This window comes from Perognathus longimembris, chromosome 20, assembly GCF_023159225.1.
Source record: "Perognathus longimembris pacificus isolate PPM17 chromosome 20, ASM2315922v1, whole genome shotgun sequence".
NCBI lineage: Eukaryota > Metazoa > Chordata > Mammalia > Rodentia > Heteromyidae > Perognathus > Perognathus longimembris.
In genome coordinates, this window is record NC_063180.1 from 41609250 (window position 1) to 41631577 (window position 22328).

Here is a 22328-nt window from a genome sequence, read left to right on the forward strand (position 1 = left end):
AATGTCTTTTACAGGTCATGTGGCCTTATCTTTAGTTCACTCGGGTACACTTGGAATTGAGCAAGTAAAGCACAGAACATTGCCTAAGTCAGTGGTGGATGTCTGTAGAGTTGTCTACCAAGCAAAATGCTCACTCATTAAGGTGAATGGGCTATATTTCCTTTTCTTCCGTGTCATATAGACACATGCTGGAATATTTAAGTTGTCTCTGTTTCGCTTTGCAGACTCACCAAGAGCAGGGCCGTTCTTACAAGGAGGTCTGCGCACCTGTCATCGAACGCTTGAGATTCCTCTTCAATGAATTGAGGCCTGCTGTTTGCAATGACCTCTCTATAATGTCCAAGTTTAAACTGTTGAGTTCTTTGCCTCGTTGGCGGAGGATAGCTCAGAAGATAATTCGAGAACGAAGGAAAAAGAGAGGTAAGAAACATAGAAGTTGGAAAATGTTAGTTAGGTACATACTTTTCTCCATATTATTGAGTATGACTTATTGCTTGCTTTGTTTTTGTAGGCTAAATTGTCTTGTATTGTAAGTTGTTAAGACAATATAAAAAGCATAATTTGAGGTGAAAATTTTATGAGGTATAAATTTCAGCATCCTTCAGTGAAGTGTATACGTATATATGTGTACACATATACAAACACACTTTGTGTGCTATAAAAGTTGTAGAGTTAGAGTATTTATAACAGCAGGAATGGCCTAAGGGACTGGAATATTCACAGCAGAGTTGCTGGTCCCAGGCTCCTGATTCTCCAAGCACCCTCCCCATTGTGTCCTTTGTGTGTCCTTGACGTGGTGGGAATGTCTCATTACTGGAGCTCATGGATACTTGTTGTGATAATACTTTCGTCCTTTTTTTTATTGGCTAGTCCTGGGCCTTCCTGAGCACTGTCCCTGGCTTTTTTTTTTTTTTTTTTTTTTGCTCAAGGCTAGCACTCTGCCACTTGAGCCACAGCGCTACTTCTGGCCGTTTTCTGTATATGTGGTGCTGGGGAATTGAACCCAGGGCCTCATGTATACGAGGCAAGCACTCTTGCCACTAGGCCATATCCCCAGCCCCTACTTTCGTCCTTTGAGCATTAGCGCTTATAACGATTGCACGTTTCCTTGAAGAAAATGTTCATCTTCGTGCAGATTTAAATCTTCCTTAATTTTAAAGTGTGTTTAAGTAAATGATTTTTTTCACTGTTTTAAAATACAGTTCCTAAGAAGCCAGAATCCACTGATGATGAAGAAAAAATCGGAAATGAAGAGAGTGATTTAGAAGAAGCTTGCCTTTTGCCTCATAGTCCGATAAATGTGGACAAAAGACCCATTGCAATTAAATCTCCCAAGGTGAAGTATTTTCTGTGGTTTGAAGTTGGCTGATTAGAAGCACAGTCCATAGCAAAGGAACCTAGAAGTGTTGGGCTTTTGTACTGAGCATATACTTAGTACATTGCCTATGCCTATAATTCCAACTTCTTGGGTTGTAGGGAGAACAGTATGATGGTAGTTTAGAGCCAGCCTGGACAAAAACTGTTAGAGCTCATCTTCACAAGTGGGCATGGTAGTATTGCCTCTAGTCTCAGCCATGAAGGAAGCACAGGTAGGAGAATCATGGTCTAAGGCCTGTCAAGGCACAAATTTGAGACCTTATTTGAAAACTAACATAAGCAGAATGAGTTAGTGGCATGGATCAAGTGGTAGAGCACCCGCCTAATAAGTGGGAGGCCCTGGGTTCAAATGCAAGTAACTCTTCTCCACCTGGAAATAAAAAAGTCAGCTGTGTAGTTCAGTAATGGTTAGCGAGCTTGGCTGGTGTTGCCCTGATCAGAACTGTAGCTACAGAAGTATTTCCTCTTATTTTTGGTACTGCATTACATTATTATTCATTCACCATTCATTCACCATTCATTCACTCATTCATTGCATACTTACTTTTTGTTAGAGAAACTGCATTGGTCCCTGAGAATATTAATATGAAGGATAACTTTCTTTAAAATATATCTGTTAGCTACTTAATTTAACAAATGTGTGCTTAACATATCTGGCTAGCATGAGTCCAAGACCTAGGACTTCATTGTCAGCACATAGAAAACACCACCAAATACAAAAACTATTGGGTTATTTGTTTCTATTTCAGTTACTGATTTAGAATGCTTGTGAGTAGGGGTCACTAATGGTACAAATTGTTCTCCTTTGTTAGGATAAATGGCAGCCACTGTTGAGCACGGTCACAGGAGTTCACAAGTACAAGTGGTTGAAGCAGAATGTTCAGGGGCTCTATCCACAGTCTGCACTGCTCAGCACAATTGCTGAATTTGCCCTTAAGGAAGAGCCGGTAGATGTGGAAAAAATGAGAAAGTGCTTACTGAAACAGGTAAAGAAGCTTCTGTGAAAGAAGGCTTCATGCATTGAGCGAAGGTGCTCAGCACTGACCTGTTGTATCAATGTTTTGCAGTTGGAGAGAGCCGAGGTTCGCCTGGAAGGGATAGATACAATTTTGAAGCTGGCAGCCAAGAACTTCTTACTTCCATCTGTACAGTATGCCATGTTTTGTGGATGGCAGAGACTTATTCCTGAGGGAATTGATATCGGGTAAAACTATATATGATTTATTTGGTTTTTTTCTTCATTGCAGGAATTTCTGGCAACACTATTGTTCTAATGAAGTTTAAAAAAAAAATCTGGTTGTACTGGGCACTGGTGGTTTTTGCCTGTAATATTAGGTTCTCAGGAGGCAGAGATCTGAGGATCAAAGCCAGCCTGGGCAGGAAAGTCCGCGGGACTCTTATCTCCGGTTAACCAACAGAAAACCAGAAGTGGTGCTGTGGCTCAAAGTGCTGGAATACTAACCTTGAGCAAAAAAAAAAGCTCAGAAAGAGTACCCAGGCCCTCAGTTCAAGCCCCATGACTGATGGGAAAAAAAAAAAAATCTGGTTGTATTTAAAGTAAAATTCTTTTCCTTTGTTTGAAAGGGAACCCCTTACAGATTGCTTAAAAGATGTTGATTTGATCCCACCTTTTAATCGGATGCTGCTGGAAGTAACTTTTGGCAAGCTGTATGCTTGGGCTGTTCAGAATATTCGGAATGTCTTAATGGATGCAAATGCCAAATTTAAAGAGCTTGGTGAGTTCAAACCAAACCAAACCCTCATTACCAAAAGGCTGCATTAGGATTCAAGTTAAGAGTTGTGGCAGTACAGTTTCATTGACCTTAGATCACAGGTTGTGGCAACGTGCAAATGAGCAGTTTTGATTTTGGAAATTTGAACATTAGATTGATTTCTTAGGATGGGATTAGCTTTCTCATATTCTAAATAGCTTTCAAATTTGGCAGAAGACGGTTTTGAAATTTTCATATTTTTGTATCATACCATACATTCTATGATACCTAGGTGTCAAATATTAATACTTGTCTCCCGGATAGTTTTGAGCATCTACAAAGAAATGGCTCAAACATAACTGTTCTGTTGAAAATGAACGTATACCCCAAGGAAGTAGCTTACTAAATCTTGAAAACAGAAATGTCTGTGTGTAAAGTGCAGGCTGTAGGACACTTGCAGAACAAGACAGAGCTATACCATTCATCTCTTCTCTATATGGAGACTCACTGGAAAATAAAAGTTAAAAAATCAATGTGGTGGCTGGGAGTGTGGCTTAGTGGTAGAGTGCTTGCCTAGCATGCACCAAGGCCTGAGTTGGATTCTAGAGTACCACATACACAGAAAAGGCCAGTAGTGGTGCTGCAGCTCAAGAGTTAGAGTGCTAGCCTTGAGCAAAAAGAAGCCGGAGACAGTGCTCAGGCCCTGAGTTCAAGCCCCCCAGGACTAGCAAGAAAAATGAATGAATGAATGAATGAATGTATAAGAAACCCAAACTCCCTACTGTTTTGTATAGCATCTATGTTAATGTACAAATGACCAAGAAGTTTACGCAGATGTCAATGCTTATTAGGTATCCAGCCTGTTCCCCTACAAACCATTACCAATGAGAACCCTTCAGGACCAAGCCTGGGGACCATCCCACAAGCTCGCTTTCTCCTGGTGATGCTCAGTATGATCACCCTGCAACATGGTGCCAACAACCTGGACCTCCTGCTCAACTCGGGCACCTTGGCACTCACCCAGACAGCGCTTCGGCTGATTGGTACGTTGACACTGGCTTGGGGTCATGGATGAAGCTTCATGATTTTTTCCCTTATGGAGATGTATTAAATTATACGTAGTAAGGGGTTTCCTCATTGCATCTCCATACATGCGTGCAATATACCTTGATGCTATTTATTCGTACTTGTCCTCTTTCCCCTTCTATTTCCCTCTTAGTCCCTGTTTCACTTTCATAACACTGGTTGTTTCATTTTGTTTTCCCCTAGGTTTCTACAAGTAATAAAACATGGGGTACTTCTCTTTTGAGATTGACTTTATTTCACTTGACTGGGTGATCTAGTTCTACCTATTTTTACAGGAAATGATATCATTTCATCCTTCTTCATGGCATTGTGTATATATGCCACATTTTCTTTATCCACTCATCTGTTGATGGCACCTGGGCTGACTGCATAATTTAGGTATTATGACTAGTACCACAATAAACATGAGCACATTAAGCTCAGTTTCTTTGGGGTATATACCCAGAAGTAACATGGCTGGGTTATACTAGAGTTTGAACTTTTTGAGGGACTTCATACTGATTTCCGTAGTGGCTGGACCAATGTACATTCCCACTAGCATTGGATAAGAGCATGTTTTCCCTTGGATCCTCATCAGCCATGAGCTCTGTGTGCGCGCGCGCGCGCGTGTGTGTGTGTGCGCGTGCCAGTGATATTAAACATTTTTAATGTATTTATTGTACCTCTTCTTCTGAAAAGTTAGCTTTTGCCCAGTTACGAATTAGGTTATTGATTTTTTTAGGGGTTTAGTTTTCTTTTTTGTATTGGTCATGGGGCTTGAACTCAGGGTCTAGGTGCTGTCCCTGAGCTCTTTTGTATCAAGGCTTGTACACTACCACTTTGAGCCACAGCACCACTTCCATTTTTTTGGTGGTTTGTTGGAGATAAGAGTCTCACAGATTGTCCTGTCAGGTCTGGTTTTGAACTGTGATCCTCAAATCTCAGCTTCTGAGTAGCTGGGATTACAGGCATGAGCCACCAGTGTCTGGCAGGGTTTAGTTTCTGAAGCACTTGGTATATTCTAGTAATAGACTTTTGTCATATTTATAGCTGGCAAAGATCTTCTTTCATCCTGTAAGCTGTCTTTTTATGTTAGTGACTATATCCTTTGTCGTGTAGAAACATTTTAGCTTGGATGAAGTCCTATTTGTCAATTCTGTCGCCTATTGGTTGAGTCCATGGAATTTCCACTCCGATAATATCTGCCTGTGCCAGTAATTTCCAGCATTTTCCCTACTCTTTCCTGTAGTATTTTCAAGGTTTCATGCCTTATATTCAGGTCTTTGATCCACTTTGAATTGATGTTACTATAAGGCAAGAGAAAGGAATTGAGTTACAGTCTTCTGCATGTGGATATCAAGTTTTCCCAGCATTTATTTTTGGCTTCTTGCCAAAAATCAGATGATTGTAGGTGTATGGATTCATTTTTAGGTCTTCTGGTTTTCTGCTAGTCTTCAACTCTCTTTTTGCGCTAGTACTAAGCTGTATTTGTTTCTGTGGCTCTGAAGTATATTTTAAAATTTGCAATTGTGATACTTATAGCATTACTTCCTTTCCTCAGGATTGCTTTGGCTATTCAATGCCTTAGTGAATTTTGGGGTTGCTTTCTTTCTCTGTCAAGAGTAGTAGTAAGGGGCTGGGAATATGGCCTAGTGTCAAGAGTGCTTGCCTCATATACATGAAGTTCAATTCCCCAGCTCCACATATATAGAAAATGGCCAGAAGGGGCGCTGTGGCTCAAGTGGCAGAGTGCTAGCCTTGAGCGGGAAGAAGCCAGGGACAGTGCTCAGGCCCTGAGTCCAAGGCCCAGGACAGGCTAAATAAATAAATAAATGAAGATGGTTAAAAAAAAAAAAAGAGTAGTAAGATTTTAAAGAATCATAAAATCATCCTAACAGATTCAGAAAAAGCCTTTTCAAAATCCATTATCCTTTTATGATATTAAAAAAAAAAAACAAAAAACTGGAGAACCTAGGAATAGAGGGATCATATTTTAATCTAATGAAGGCTATGACAACCTTACAGCCATGCTAAGTAGTGAAAAACAGAAGCACTTTCCTCTAAAACCTAAACAAGGATGTTGATTTTAGACAAGACAAGGATGTTCAGTCTCCACACTTATTTATTACTGAAGTTCCTAGTCAGAGCAATAAGGCAAGAGAAAGATATGAAAGCGATCCATACAAGGAAAGAAGAAGGCACGCGATCCCTATTTGCAGCTGATAGGATCCTCTATCTAAAGAACTCTAAAGACTCCACTGGAGCTGATAACTTCCTTCAGCAAAGTAGCAGGGTACGAAATCAACGTACTGAAATCAGTAGCTTTTCTGCAAATCAGTCTACAAATTCAATGTGGTTTTGATTTGCATTTCATTCACTTGGGTCAGATGCTTTGTACTTGTTTGATCCTCTGTGTATCTTCTTTGGAGAAATGTTCTTTGTCTATTTTGGAAATAGATAATTTGTTGTCTTTCATGTTGAGTTATAGGAGTACTAGTAAATTTGCCATGTTTTACGTGTACCAAACATTTAAAGAATTAATGACAGTCCTCAAATTCTTCTAAAAATATCCTTTGCAGATCTGTAGACCTTTAGCAGATGTTTTATCTGAGGATACTTTCTCCTGTTCTATGGACTGTATTTTCCTTGGAAATTGAGAAGTGAGTCTTCCAACTTTGTTTTTTGTTTTCTTTCTCAAGGCTATTTTGGGTGTTTTGAGCCCCTTGTGTTTCTATATGAATTTCAGGGCCGGTTTTTTCATATAAGGAAACAAGACCTTTGGGATTTTGCTAAAAATTATATTGCCATATTAATAATATTAATTAATTCTTGTCTCATGTTCATGAAATTTCAAGAGAATTTCATGTTTTGGGGGGATTACTTTTAGCAGCATTTTATGATTACAATTCTCAGAGTAATAATGACCTCATAGTGTCAATTAAGAAATATTCCCTAATGTTCTATTTTTAAGACTTTAAAGATTGTTCTTAATCCTTTTTAATGTTTGGGAGAATTTACCTGTTAAGACATGTTGTCCCAAGCTTTTCTTTTTGAGCCCATTTTGATTACTGATTCACTTTATGTATTGGTTATAGGCCCTATTCAGATTTCCTGTCTTCTTGAGTCTGTCTGGATAATTTGTGTGTTTCTATCTTGGTAACTACTTGGAATATAATTGTTTACCATATTCTTATATAATCCTTTGAATTTTTATCCAGAGTCATTTCTCTGGTTATATTTCTGATTTTCATTATCTGGATCTACTCTACCTTCTTTTTTCTTAAGATACCTTGTGGTTTGTAAGCTTTAGTACTGTTTTGTTTTGTTTTTAATCCAATTAATTTTGTAGAATCTGTTATTCTTCTATTTTTTATTTTGTTTATTCTCTGATTTTAATTTTTTCTTGGTCTAACTTTGGTTTACTATGTTTTCTATCTAGTTTCTCCAGAAATTATATTTGAGATCTTCTATTTTAGTGCATGCATTTGTAAATACATATTCCTCAGCCTTCTTATTATTATACTGTATAAGTTTTAAGACATTTTCATGCATCTTCAGGATTTCTAATATCCTAGTGATTTTTTTGTCCACTGGTTGTTTTAAGTATTGTTTAATTACCATATATTCTGACTTCCCGAGTTTTTCTGCTGGTCTTAATTTCTGACCACTCCATTCTGGTTGCAGATGGTAATGCTAGTAATTTTAGTATATTAAATTAAATTAATAGTTTAGTTTATTTAAGAGGATGTAGTTGAGAACGAGTATATATTTGTTCTTTTGGAGTAGAGTGGTCTTTGCATGTCTCTTAAAGGTGATTAGTTTATAGTATTGGTTCTTGGACTGAAAATCAGAAATGCTGCAAGTCTAGTGGTCTAAATCCAAATGAAAAAGAAAAGCTTTCTTAGGCTTTTTTTTTTTTTTTAATCCTAGAGTTTACCCGGACCCATTTACAATGATGTATCTGACTAGATCACAGCTGATAGTGGTGATGTATCTGACTACTTAATGCATTGTTAGCAACTAAGAATTACTTTTAAAAATAATAGAAGTGAACAGGGGCTGTGAGCACATTCCTCAGCACTCGGGAAGATTAAAGGCCAATCTTTAAAGGAGTAAAGCCTATATGGTTGAAACTCTGTCTCAGAAAACAGAAACAAAATTTTTTTTAAAAACTGCTTTTTTGAAAAATATTATCTTCTCTCCCAAGGGAAATGTCATACTGTAAGTCATTAGTATGATGGGATTTAATAACCAATTAATGATTTGAGCATTTGTGCTGTGAACAGGACTCATGAGTCTAAATGCCAGCTTACACACACACACACACACACACACACACACACGCAAATTTTGTGTAAGGAACATATATCTGTATTTGCAACTTTCCCATATCGGGATATTTGTTTCTTAAGAAATTGTAAGTAGATATTTTGTAATAACTTTATGTATATATCCAGATATAATAAAAGACTAACTGAAAGCTACTTAAAATAACTCCCCTGTTCTGGTTGTATGTTCACTCAGCAGTAGAGTCAGCATTTATGGGGTTAACATCAAGCTGGACGGCAGCCACCCCTGCAGCCGCTGTTGGGGGGCGGGGGGGGGGGGGGAGGGCCTTGGCCAAGGCAGCAATTCCACTTAAGAAAAAGCCCTTTTCCCACAGGTTAAAGATTTGCTATAATTCTAGGAATTGATGAATCCTTTTTCTTAACTCTTGATGAGAGAACACCAACTTTTTTCTCTCTCAGGGTTGGCACCAATTCCACTTATTTGGAACTTATTTTGCTCTAAAATAACTTTTTTTTTCCTATTTTGAGGGAAAAATAAGCAAAAAATACAAAGGATTCGTTTCAGTTTGTGTGGCCAAAAGCATCCAGTATGCAACGCTGTCCTCAAGTTAGATTTACTATTTTCAAACTCGTTGGTAAATTACACTATAGACAAGAAACAGCTCATCTTACGTCTTGTACTATGGAGGGAGGGTTCCATAGCCATCAGGCGCCAGATTACTTATCTTGCTCTGCCCATCCCTTCATTTGATCAGTCAGTCTTTTATAATGTTCTGTTTATAGAGTTGTTCTAGAAAAGTCTTCCACTACCTACTGTGTCTGGGCTTCATAAGATCATGCACACGTTTTGTGATTTGCCAGGAAGGCTCATGGGATGCCACCTGTAGTCATACTTGGGCTATGATCTGTTATACTGAACGGATATAATGCAAAATCATCACAGGGTAAAGGTTCTTGGGCATCCTTCAGAGGCAGGTATGAGCTTCCAGCATTCTCTCTCAGGAAGCCTGTGCAGGTCACACTTAATTCCCCCAGAATGAGTTGAGACAAGAAGTGTAAAGCTTGTTTTTCATCTTCTACACCCAGAGTTTTCACTAGGGCAGCTGTTAGAACTGTTCTCTCCTGCCACGTAGCAGGCTCCAGACTCCAAGGAAAGCAGTCTTCAGCATGGACTGGACTGTACAATCCATTCAGGCTCAGTGAGCTATGCTTTCACCTGGGAATGGGGTGAGCCCTTCCCAAATCTGGGTGGACCCTGTCTCCTGCTCCAGCTCCTCCTCTTCCCCTTGTCTTCCTTCTCTTCCATCACAAGTGTGCACCACCCTGCCCTGCTTCATGATGGAGATAGTACCTTGCTAACTTTTTTTTTTTTTTTTGCTCCATCTGGCCTTGAACCTCAGGCCCTCCCCAGTTCCTGCCTCATGCGTAGCCAGGATTCAAGACACAAGCCACCCTCCTTTTATCCTAGATCTCATTTTCCACAGTATGTGTTTTATTAATTGACTTTAAAAATTCAGTATGGACTCTTTAAACTTACTGTCTTCACTGGTGTTCTCTGAATTTTGTACATGTGTATAGGCTTTTGTTTGTTTGTTTGTTTATTGTGCCAGTACTAGGGCTTGAATTCAGGGCCTGGGTACTGTCCCTGAACTTTTGTGCTTAAGGCTAGCACTCTACCTCTTGAGCCACAGCTCCATTTCCAGCTCCTTTTGGTAGTTAATTGGAGGTAAGTGTTTCATGGGCTCTTCTGCCCAGGCTGACTTCAAACCACAGTCCTCAGATCTCAGGCTCCTGAGTAGCTAGGATTACAGGCATGAGCCATCATCTTGCTAGTCTTGCTATGTAGCCCAGGCTAGCCTTGAACTTTTGATGCCTGGGATTTCAAGTATTTACCATCAGGTCCATGTATACCTGTGTGCACACACACACGTGTGTGTATATGTGCATGCACTCATGCATGTATGTATTCAAAATAGAGCCTCATAACTCCTTACTAGCTCAGCTATTATTTTTGATGCTCTGGCAGGTCCTAGTTGTGACAATATTGAGGAAGATATGAATGCTTCTTCCCGAGGAGCCTCTGCTACAGTTTTGGAAGAAACGAGGAAGGAAACAGCTCCTGTGCAACTACCTGTTTCGGGGCCAGAACTGGCTGCCATGATGAAGATTGGAACCAGGGTCATGAGAGGTGTGGATTGGAAATGGGGCGATCAGGTAGGCAGAGATTCGATGGAGCCCACTGGCCACACACTGATCCCCTTCTCTACATCTGCACTTTCATGGCACTAGTAGAATCTGGAATAGTTGACCATCTCAATTCTGAATTTTACATAGATATGTGTATAGATATAAATTTCTGAACCGCTAAAATAAAGTGCCACGCATAAAGGGGCACCAGCACAGAACCAAGGAGGCGTTCAGGAGGAGTGGCAGCCATTTATTATTTATTTGTCACGTGGCTCCCTTTGATAGATCTCATTCTGATCCTGCTTGTGGAAAGCTGGGAGGCAGGGAGCCCAGCTGCTGCCCCCGGGAGCTGATAGCTATGTTTGTGCCTGTGAGGGGCCGTACACCATCAGTTTAGCGTGGGCTGGTTGGGTGGGTGACCAGCCTCTTCTTATAGCAGCTCATTCCCTAATACTGTCGGGTGACTCCAAATATAGGTCACTTATCATGACATCCTATATTTGCAGAACATTCATCTCCCACTGGTTATATCTGGGCTTTCTCAGCCACAGTGTTAAGCATGAGCTTTGTCATCTTAGAAATGACAATGTCAGTGTCTGCAGACAGGCGCAGCATTTCATGAATGGCCTTCTTCCTTTTCACCCTGGGATGCTGGAGGGAACTGAGAAAGAGAGGGAATGTAGGTGTGCTGGGGTATAGTTTAGGTTTCTGCTCTTAAGAAGCTCCACAAGGAATTGAGCAGAGAGGTTCAAGCATAGCTGAGACTATGCTAGGAAGACTTTCTGTATTTACTTACCATGTTGAGGATACTCGCCCCTACCCCTTCTTCTTTGGTAATGAGCATGTTATTTTGTGATATTTAATTAGCAGTACTAGGAGTTGTACATTTTGCAGGTGGGTTTGAAACCAGTCTTTTGCCCTGGAGTATAAGTGGCACAGCCCCCTTCACAGAAATGGTTGCCAAGAGCAACATCTCTGTGCAAGTCTCGGTGGCGGGAACCCTGGAGGGCTCAGGGCAGGGCATGCCTCGCGCATCCTTTTCACTGATCTTTCATGTTTGGTATTTTTGTTTGGCTTTTGCAGGATGGCCCTCCTCCAGGCTTAGGCCATGTGATTGGTGAGCTGGGAGAGGACGGGTGGATCAGGGTCCAGTGGGACACGGGCAGCACCAATTCATACAGGATGGGGAAAGAAGGGAAGTACGACCTCAAGCTGGCAGAGCTACCGGCCTCTGCACAGCCCTCTGCAGAGGACTCCGACACAGAGGATGATTCTGGTGGGTGACTTGGTTGCTCAGGTGCCGGCTAGCTGTCGTTTTCCTCTTAAGAAGTTGAAACAGTGGTCTGGGGTTCATTTAGAACTATTGCTCTGAATTTGATTTGTTTGGGGGCCCCCAGGGATTCTGGGATGGATGCAGGTACCCAAAGTGGCTCTGGGAACCAGCAGCCCTACCATACTGACTTCGTGCTTTAGCTCCTCAACCATTCCTGCTTCCCCTTTGAGTGTGGGATGGAAATAAAGATGCCATCTCCGTTCTGGTGGGTCTGTGTGGTGGGCACTGAGCCTGACTGAGAAAACGAGTCCTGGTTATACAGTTGGTTCTGCATTGCCCTGGGCTGCACGGGCCCTTTCCTCCTCCACTGGCTCACAGGCATCCTTCCTCCAGCTCTCCTTCCACGTCCTTGACTCAGAATGCCTCGGCTAATGTAGAGTTGGTAACTTTTATTACCTCTGGAGAAGCAGAGATTTTGGAAGTAGGCCCAGAAAGTTTGAGGCCTACCCATGGAAATCCAAGATTGCAGGAAGGTATTTTTTAGATTTATACAAAAAAGAAAACAACAACCAACCCTGGGACATTTGTATCAAGCATCACGTGACTGACGCACTTTGATGAGATTGTTCAAGAAGCCGGAGCTCCCTCCCGGGGCTCCTGTCATGTGGCAGCTGTCATGTGCAGTACCGCCAGGCATCACAAAGCGCTGCCACAAGGGGAAGCACCCCAAGGCACAATGCCTGTGCACCTCTGATCATAGGAAATAATACTTACGTTAATGGAGGGACCAAAGGTGAACAAATGCAGTGGTGGCACTCACTAGACACTTAGTTAAAAATGAACTATCCAACTTGTGTGTGGAGGTAGGAGGGAAAAGCTGAGGGGGGGGAGGGAGAGAGAGGGTGACATTATCCAAAAAGAAATGTGCTAATTGCTTGACTTATGTAACTGCGTCCCCTCTGATCGTCACCTTTATAATAACAACTAACCAATTAAAATTTTAAAAGAAAGCGCTGTGACAGTGAACACGGCAGACCTGTCAGAACGTGCTCCGGAGAGAGCAGCTGGTAGAGAGGGTGCGGGAGGCTGCCCACACAGCCCAGTGTGGGTTTGGAACATACAAGGTCACCCCAGTGCCGGTTGTAGGGGACTCTTAGGACTGATGCCCATGGTTCCCCCGTGGTGGCTGCTGGCTGTGAAGATGACCCCCCCCTAGCGTGTGGCTTTAGATCAGGTGTGGCCCCCTCCCTCCACCCACTCACTGTGAGCCAGGTGCAGCAGGTCTGGCTGCCTGATTGGGAGCTTTCTTCATGGAGCAGTTGGAGCCAGGACAGGGGTGACCAGGTGACAGAAAGGTGACCTCGTTAGCGCATAGCCAGTTAGGCTGGGCATTCTAGGCTGGACATTCTAGGCTGGGTTTCCTGCTTCATAGAGGTGGGAGGTTTTCCCTTATCCAAGAGCTAAGTTCATATCTTTCTAAAAGAGCAGAATTTGGGGGCAGGGAATATGGCCTAGTGGCAAGAGTGCTTGCCTTGAATGCATGAAGCCCTGGGTTTGATTCCTCAGCACCACCTATATAGAAAAGGCCAGAAGTGGCGCTGTGGCTCAAGTGGTAGAGTGCTAGCCTTGAGCCAAAAAGAAGCCAGGGACAGTGCTTAGGCCCTGAGTTCAAGCTCCAGGACTGGCAAAAAATTAAAAAAATAAAAGAGCAGAATTTTAAAAATCATTTCAGTGTAAGAGTTATATAATAGGGATTTTGTTGTTGTTGTTTGCCAGTCCTGGGGCTTAAACTCTGAGCCTGGGCGCTGTCCCTAGACTCCTTTTGCTCAAGACTAGTGCTCTACCACTTAAGTCACAGCACCACTTCCAGCTTTTTCTGTGATTAATTAGAGATAAGAGTCTCACGGACTTTCCTGCTCAGGCTGATTTTGACCTGTGATCTTCCGATCTCAGCCTCTTGCTTGAGTAGCTAGGATTCAGGTGTGAGCCACTGGCGCCCAGCTTAGGATTTTGTTTTTTTATGATGTCATGTAAAATTTCCACATTCTTCGGAGAAGGTGGGACACGGGTGCAGTGGTGTGTACATATACTACCAGCTCCTCAGCAAGCTGAGGCAGGAGGGTCGCCCTAGCCTAGGACTTGAGCTAGCCTGAGCAACGCAACAAGAGCCTGTCTCTTAAAAACAACACAAGAAGTATAAAAGAAACATGGTGATTAGTTAGTGCATCCTCAGTTCATTATTTTTTTCATATAAAGACAGTTCCCTTTCTAAAATGAAGAAGAGTAAAATCACTATACTTTCCCTAAATTTTGCTGTGAGGTTGAAATTGCTCTAAAAAATTAGCCTTTAAAGATAAGAATAGAAGCCAGACACTAGTGGCTCATGGCTCTAATCCTAGCTACCCAGGAGATAGATCTGAGGATAACCGTTTGAAGCCAGCTTGGGCAGGAAAGTTCCATAAGACTTATCACCAATTAACCACCCAAAAAAGCCCAAAATGGAGCTTTGGCTCAAGTGGTAGAGTGCTAGCCTTGAGCACCAAAGCTCAGGGACAGTATCCAGGCCCAGAGTTCAAGCCCTATGAACAGCACACAAAAAAAGAATAGATATGAAATTCCTTAAATCATATACAGGATCATTTTTCAATTTTATTTCTTACTGTGATCATCTTTTTTCAGAAGCTGAACAAATTGAAAGGAACATCCACCCTACAGCCATGATGATGGCCAGCACTATTAACTTGCTGCAGACGCTGTGCCTCTCTGTTGGAGTCCATGCTGACGTCATGCAGAGCGAGGCCACCAGGACGCTGTGTGGGCTGCTGCGGATGTTAGTGGAAAGCGGAACGACAGATAAGACATGTATGACATGAGTAATTGTGGTCCTAGAGCGTCTGTATCAAGTGTGTATGTGTGTGTATGTGTTTGTGTGTGTGAGTGATCTGCATATTTGTGAGCGAGTGTGATATGTGTTTGAGTAGGTCTGAGTATGTGTGTATTAGGTTCTTTGTTTTGTTTTGGTTTTTGGCCAGTCCTGGGCCTTGGACTCAGGGCCTGAGCACCGTCCCTGGCTTCTTTTTGCTCAAGGCTAGCACTCTGCCACCTGAGCCACAGCGCCACTTCTGGCTTTTTCTATATATGTGGTGCAGAGGAATCGAAGCCAGGGCTTTTCATGTATACGAGGCGAGCACTTTACCACTAAGCCATATTCCCAGCCCCCTGTATTAGGTTATTGTCGCTGCCATAACAGCACCTCCACTGAGTGAAATAAAACAACAGAAATTATTGGCCAGACTGGTTTCTCCTGAACGCCACGAGGGACAATCTGTTCCAGGCTTCTTCCTTATTGTTTGGTGGTTTGCTGGTGATTGTCAGCATTCCCTGGGCTTGTGGCTGTCTTCCCCATCTCTCCCTTCATGTTCACATGGAATCTCCCAGTGAGCATGTCTATTTTAAATTGGTAAACCTTGCTGGAGCTAATTACATCTGCTTTTATCCAGTTCCAAACAAGGTCACTTTCTGAGGTGCTAGGGATTAGGGCTTCCACACAGGAAGGCGCAGAGGAGGGAACTGAGCTTGCACCTGTGACTGTGGTCGTGCTTGCCATGGTGGAGCCAGTGTTAGGAGAGTTTGTGAGAGGCCCTGTGAGCCTGGAGGGCCAGAAGACAGGTTGGGCAGTCAGACAGGTAAGCTGCAGGAGAGGGAGGGCCAAGTAAGGCTCTGTGAATCTCCACACTTCCCAGCTTAGGAGAGAGCAGGAAGAGGGAGGCAACTCATGTGGACAGAGAGGAAACCAAGAGGAGCAGATGCGGTCCCGGTCATGCCAGCGTCAAGGGGTGTTCAAACCCTGCTACCATGCACACCAAAAGCAACCCCTGTCAATGTCAGAGCGGTACTCCCAGTTTCATCCCAGTGTGCTTCTTCTCTCTCTCACAGCTTCTCCAGACAGGCTGGTTCGCAGGGAGCAGCACCGGAGCTGGTGCACGCTGGGCTTCGTGCGGAGCATCGCTCTCACGCCGCAGGCCTGTGGTGCCCTCAGCTCCCCGAGGTGGATCGCCCTGCTCATGAAGGTGGTGGAAGGGCACGCCCCCTTCACAGCCGCTTCACTGCAGAGGCAGGTAATGTGCAGCCGGGCCGAACCTCGTTTGCTGACCGGCACCCACACACCACTGGCTCCCAAACCTTGAAATCAGGTGCCTTTATTCAACGGTGACTGTAGAAAACAGCCAGAAGTAACTCCCTCCCAAATAGAGTTCTTTTCTAGAGGCAGGCGGTGGAGGGTCCTTCATTATTTGCAATTGTGTGAGTTGCTCAGTCTGTTATACTTGCCTTTCTATTCACTGATTAAGTTCTGCAGCTGTTCTCATCTGCCTCATCGGTGTGGTACTGTAAGTCAGGTGCCAGTTACTCATATCTGTAATTCTAGCTGCTTAGGAGGCTGAAAGTGGGAGGATCACAGTTCAAGGCCAGCCCAGGCAGAAAAGTCCATCTCAACAGAGGGAAAACTCCATCTCAACACAGGGAAGCTGGACACGGTGGGTCACACGTATCATCCCAGCAATGATGAGAAGCCAAAGCAAGATTTTATTTATTTAATTTTTTTTTAAAGCAGCGCAAAATGGGGCTGGAGGTGTGGCTTAGTGGTAGAGTGCTTCAAGAAACTTTTTTACTTAAATCAGTAAACATTTGAGAAATAAGTTTTATTGCAAGTGCATATATTGATTGATTGATTGTACTCATCCTGAGGTTTAACCTCAGGGCCTGGGCACTGTCCCTGAGCTTTATTGTTCAAAGCCAGCACTCTACCACTTGAGCCACAGCTCCACTTCAGGGATTTTTTTTATTTATTTTATTTTTTTAATTTTTGGTGCTTAGTTGGAGATAAGAGTCTCATGGACTTTCCTGCCCGGCCTATCTTTGAACCATGATCCTCAGATCTCAACCTCCTGAGTAGCTAGTACAGCTATGAGCCACCAGTACCTGGCATTGTAGCTCATTTTTTTCAACCCTTGACAATCCTTACCATTAATTCCACACGATAGGGAACATCAAAGTTTCAAATGACCAATTGCATTCTAGGGACCAAAAGAAAGAGGATGAGAAAGCCGAAACGCTTCATCTATCAGTGAATGACTTTCTTTAAAGCTTGGAATTTTCTATTCTTTGATCAGATCTTAGCTGTACACTTACTGCAAGCAGTTCTGCCTTCGTGGGACAAGACAGAAAGGGCGAGGGACATGAAGTGCCTTGTGGAAAAGCTGTTCGGCTTTTTGGGAAGTTTGCTCACTACCTGTTCTTCCGATGTCCCATTACTCCGAGGTGGGTGGCTCTTCCCCGGGGCATCCCTCATGTCTTAGGTCTAAGGAGTTGTTCAACGTGCAGCTTCCGTCTCCGCTTCTGTCCTCAGAGTCCACACTGCGCAGGCGCAGGGCCCGCCCCCAGGCCTCGCTGACCGCCACGCATAGCAGCACCCTGGCCGAGGAGGTGGTGGCGCTCCTCCGCACGCTGCACTCCCTGCCCCAGTGGAATGGGCTCATCAACAAGTACATCAACTCCCAGCTCCACTCCGTCACCCACACGTGTGCTGAGAAGCCACTGGAAAGGGTGGGTCCCGCATCTTCATGCAAGTTGGGATTTTCCTTGTGGAACCTTCGCTCTCCGATGAGCCTTTGTAAACACCGTGCATGTCTGGCTCAGTATGTGTTTAGGGATATCTCAGTGGGATTATTGAAGAACCGAATATCCAAGTTAATGGAGCTGAGCCCTGGTGACTCACACCTGTAATCCTAGCTACTCAGGACACAGAGACCTGGAGGATTGTAAATGTTAATGAAACTCCATTTCCAATTAATCCTGCAAAAGGGCCCGACCAGGCGTGTGACATAAATAGTAGAACACCAGTTATGCGCAAGAAAGCCAAGTGAGCTCAAGTCCCTGAGTTTAAACCCCCCCTCTTGTTCCCCCCCCCAAAAAAAATTCAGAAGCCAGGCGTGGCGGTGCATACCTGCAGAACCCACTCCTTGGGAGGCTATGGTGAAAGTTTAAGCTTCGGAGTCTGGGCTTGACTGGACAGGACATAGTGAAGCCCTGTCCGTGCCATACATACATAAGTAAAATTGAGTTTGTGATCTCTCCCTGTCACACTTGCTGTCTGCTCTGCACCAGACCCTGCTGGAGGACTACTTCCCGGACTGCGAGAACCCGGAGGTTGGGGGCCTCATGGCCGTCCTGGCTGTGATCGGAGGAATCGATGGCCGCCTGCGCCTGGGGGGCCAAGTCATGCATGATGAATTTGGAGAGGGCACGGTGACACGCATCACCCCAAAGGGCAGAATCACCGTGCAGTTCTCCGACATGCGGACCTGTCGCATTTGCCCGTTGAATCAGCTGAAACCGGTAGGTGAACTTGCACTGCGTTACGGAGTTGATCCAGCACTGGCTTCTGACATTAGAACTTGGAAGGAGGTGTGATTTACATTTGCCTCCCAGGAAGCCATGTGTCCAACCATGTTATCTTGTGCTCCTGAGATGAACAGGGCCCATCGCTTGGGAATATAGAGCTGTCATGTATTATGTTTTATCCTCAAGGACATGAAAGGGCATTAGCAACCAGCAAGACAGGTTAGTTATTTTAACCTAAGTTGAAGGTTGGAGAATAGGACTAAACTGGCAGAGCATTTGCCGAGTAAGCACAGAACTCCTAAGTTTAAACCCTAGTAATGCCACAAGATAAAATGATAAAGCTTTTTCAAAAATTAAATAAGGGGGTTGGGGAAATGGCCTAGTGGCAGGAGTGCTTGCCTTGTATACATGAAGCCCTGGGTTCGATTCCCCGTGCACCACATATACAGAAGTGGCAGAGTGCTAGCCTTGAGCAAAAAAAGAAACCAGGGACAGTGCTCAGGCCCTGAGTCTAAGCCCCAGAACTGGCCAAAAAATTAAAAAACGAAAAAAAACGAAAAAAGCATTAGATAAGTTCTCAGAAGCTTAAGGGTGAATATTTAAGAAATAATATTCTTCATGTAGAAAATACTTGCTAATTGTGTTGAATGACAAATGTTAGCTGCTACTGACATTATTATAAACGTATGAATTAGAGGTGATAGGGAAGATGAGTGATTTACTTTTTCTTTTTCTTTTCTTTTTTTTTTTTTTTTTTGTCAGCCCTGGGGCTTGACCTTGGGCCTGAGCGCTGTCCCTGAGCTCTTTTGCTCAAAGCTAGCGCTCTACCACTTGAGCTACAGCGCCACTTCTGGTTTTCGGGTAGTTAATGGAAGATGAGTGTCTCACAGACTTTCCTGCCTAAGCTGGCTCTGAACTGTGATCCTCCGATCTCAGCCTCTTGAGTAGCTAGAATTACAGGCGTGAGCTCCCAGTGCCTGGCTTGTATTATTTCTGTAAGTTAAGTATAGCATTGACTGTATCTTTCTGTGAGCCACTGCTTTTGACTATTTGAGGAATGTATGCATATAAAATATTTGAAATAAATAGAATATGCCTAAGAAGATAATAATTGCCACCCTCATGTATTGACTGATTATATAGATTATGTCTGTTGTACATACAAGTCTTATTCCCCCCCCTTCCTTTTTTTATGATGCTGGGGATTGAACTTGGGGCCTTATGCATATCCGCAAGATATCTTACTACCTATAAAGTGCCTGTTGCTTTTAATGCCATTTTTCAAGATTGTTGTGAGGTGTGAATTGACTTAGGCATGTGGGAGGCGTCTTACAATTGAGATTGATGGTTGTAATAACTCAGGATATTTCATTTGTTAATCTCACTGGCCACCATTGAAGGTTTCTGTGCCTTTTCTTTAGCTCCCTGCTGTGCCCTTTAGTATGACCAACCTGCCTTTCACAGAGCCCATGCTGTCTGTCTGGGCTCATTTGGTGAACCTTGCTGGTAGCAAATTGGAAAAGCACAAAATAAAGAAATCACCTAAACAGGCCTTTGCAGGTCAGTATATTATGCTCGTGGGAAACTAGCATTTTGGGGGGATATATTTGTTCTTCTATATGAGGGTGAGTTCATATAACTCACATGGGGTTCACACAAAGTTACCACTTTGTTTAGCTACCATTAGGAATGTACTTTTCATGTGTGCTGATGAAAACATAACTTTGAGTTAGACTTTGACCTCATGTTTGCAACCATATCTACAGTCCTATCATTCATCTTCCTCTTCTCATTGCCTGTGGCCCTGTGGCCTAGTTGCCTTTACCCAAGACCTTCATTATTAACAGTATTTGTGTATAGTCCATCCATTTCCAAAGGGCAGGGTATTGTCTTCCTGGTTGGTGAGGAGGAGAAACTGAGCAGGGTGTTTATTTCTTACTGTGTTGTTTCTGATACGGTTGATCCATAGGACAAGTCGACTTGGATCTACTGCGGAGCCAGCAGTTAAAGCTGTACATACTAAAGGCAGGGCGGGCCCTGCTTTCCCACCAAGATAAACTGAGGCAGATCTTATCTCAGCCAGCTGTTCAGGAGAATGGAACAACAGTTCATACAGGTATCTTTTTTTTTTTTATCATAACCCTAGCTGTTTTTAGTTTTTGCTTTCTTTATGAAAAGCATTCTCGGGGCTGGGAATAGGGCCTTGAGCAAAAAGAAGCCAGGTACAGTGCTCAGGCCCTGAGTTCACGGCCTAGGACTGGCCAAAAAAAAAAAAAAAAATACATGAAAAGCATTCTCTCTCAGGGCTGAGAATATGGCCTAGTGGCAAGAGTGCTTGCCTCATACACATGAAACCCTGGGTTCGATTCCCCAGCACCACATATACAGAAAATGGCCAGAGGTGGCACTGTGGCTCAAGTGGCAGAGTGCTAGCCTTGAGCAAAAAGGAAGCCAGGGACAGTGCTCAGGCCCTGAGTCCAAGGCCCAGGACTGGCAAAAAAAAAAAAAAAAAAAAAAAAGCATTCTCTCTATGTAAGCTCAAGCTAGTCTTGAGCTTCTCTGACTTCTGCTGTATAAATGAAATTTTATGAGAACACAGGCCCAATCACTTGTTCTCACTTTGTCATTGGCTATACAGTGAGAGTTGAGCAGTTGTGATTGAAACCACATGGCCCATAACCCTGAACTATTATACTTTCTGGCCCTTTTAAGAGAAAGTTTCCCAATCCCTGGTCTAGACCTTGGTTCAAGTTGTAGCAAATCAAAACCAGCAATTGTCAAAAATAAACAACCTGTGACTTATGTGAAGTGAGCCTCTGGGCATTGGATATCAGTGGGACTGTGGCAAACAAGATCTGTAGGGCCCTCCGCCCTCGCGCAATGTCTCCCGACCTGCGGGGGAAATGCTGGAGCGTGCCCTAGTGTGAAGAGCGGGGGACGTGTGTTAGTCGCGAATAACGACGCCCACCCAGTCCCCTTACGTTTAAATAAGGACTCAGGATGCCAGGCGCTTTGGGGAAAACTTAGCGGAAATCCAACGTTTAATCTCAGGGTGGGGTTTATATAGCAGTGATGACCAGCAGGAAGGGGAGGGATTTGGAGTGGCTAACTAGGCACGGCGATAGGCTGATTATGAGCTGTCCATCACAATGACGTCACGGGACTTCCTCTATGGGCAGCCATCACATCCCACAGGACTGCCCCCTGGGTTCCATGCGCCACCATCTTGGCACGCACACGGTCTGAGGCGGGAGGCGGGGCTGGTTAGAGCCACCCTTTCTGGTTCCGGACCCAGAAAAGGCAGGCAGGCGGGGCTGGCGGGCAGGCAGAGGCAGTCCTGGTAGGACCACCTCTTAACGCTGCAGGCAGTGCCCCACAAAGATCTTAAAGACTTTACTTAAAATTGCTAAAAATAGACAAAAATATATTGGTCTGACCATGTGGCATGTTCAGAATTGGTGTCTGATCTGAATGAGGCTTAGCAGAACTCAGGGTTACAAATAATAATGCTAGATGCATTCATAGCAGGGGTTTCTACAACCATTGGGGAACAAATTTAGAAAGGGTTGAAAACTAAAGAGCAGAAGTCTGAAAAATACTTTCTGTTGGTTCTAAGAGTCAGAATAATTAAAGAGAAAAGACCAAAAAGTAAGGGGAAGAAGATTTCACAGAGTATAGTTACTGCTTGATTATCAGAGCTGTGAAGGTCTTGATTGTCTACCACATAAAAATACCATTGCCATTGAAAATGGAACATGCATGTGTTTTGTTTTGTCTTGTTTTTTAACTCAGATGATGGAGCAGCCGCATCCCCTGACCTTGGGGACATGTCTCCTGAAGGGCCACAGCCCCCAATGATTCTCCTCCAGCAGCTGCTGGCCTCTGCTACCCAGCCATCTCCCGTGAAGGCCATATTTGACAAACAAGAACTTGAGGTACCATTATATATCTTGAGGATGTCTTTTTCTTTGGAGACAAGGTCTTGTTATCTTTGTAGCCCAGAATGGCCTTGAACTAGGTATC

At 43.5% G+C, this 22328-nt stretch overlaps 1 protein-coding gene across 5 annotated transcripts in view; it reads left to right on the plus strand.

The window, feature by feature from the left end:
- Herc2 (HECT and RLD domain containing E3 ubiquitin protein ligase 2) overlaps positions 1-22328 on the plus strand; it is a 132653-nt gene that overhangs the window by 53573 nt on the left and 56752 nt on the right. For 3 of the 5 annotated variants that reach the window (XM_048329843.1, XM_048329848.1, XM_048329846.1), the window contains exons 29-45: positions 15-142; positions 225-420; positions 1203-1336; positions 2190-2363; positions 2445-2581; positions 2962-3113; positions 3941-4132; positions 10470-10657; positions 11714-11906; positions 14583-14765; positions 15840-16021; positions 17075-17222; positions 17311-17507; positions 18069-18299; positions 19727-19865; positions 20275-20421; positions 22098-22240. In XM_048329843.1, coding sequence (XP_048185800.1) covers positions 15-142; positions 225-420; positions 1203-1336; positions 2190-2363; positions 2445-2581; positions 2962-3113; positions 3941-4132; positions 10470-10657; positions 11714-11906; positions 14583-14765; positions 15840-16021; positions 17075-17222; positions 17311-17507; positions 18069-18299; positions 19727-19865; positions 20275-20421; positions 22098-22240 — 2864 coding nt within the window. The remainder of the gene's footprint in view (positions 1-14; positions 143-224; positions 421-1202; positions 1337-2189; positions 2364-2444; positions 2582-2961; positions 3114-3940; positions 4133-10469; positions 10658-11713; positions 11907-14582; positions 14766-15839; positions 16022-17074; positions 17223-17310; positions 17508-18068; positions 18300-19726; positions 19866-20274; positions 20422-22097; positions 22241-22328) is intronic. The other 2 variants (XM_048329844.1, XM_048329845.1) reach the window with 2 other exon arrangements.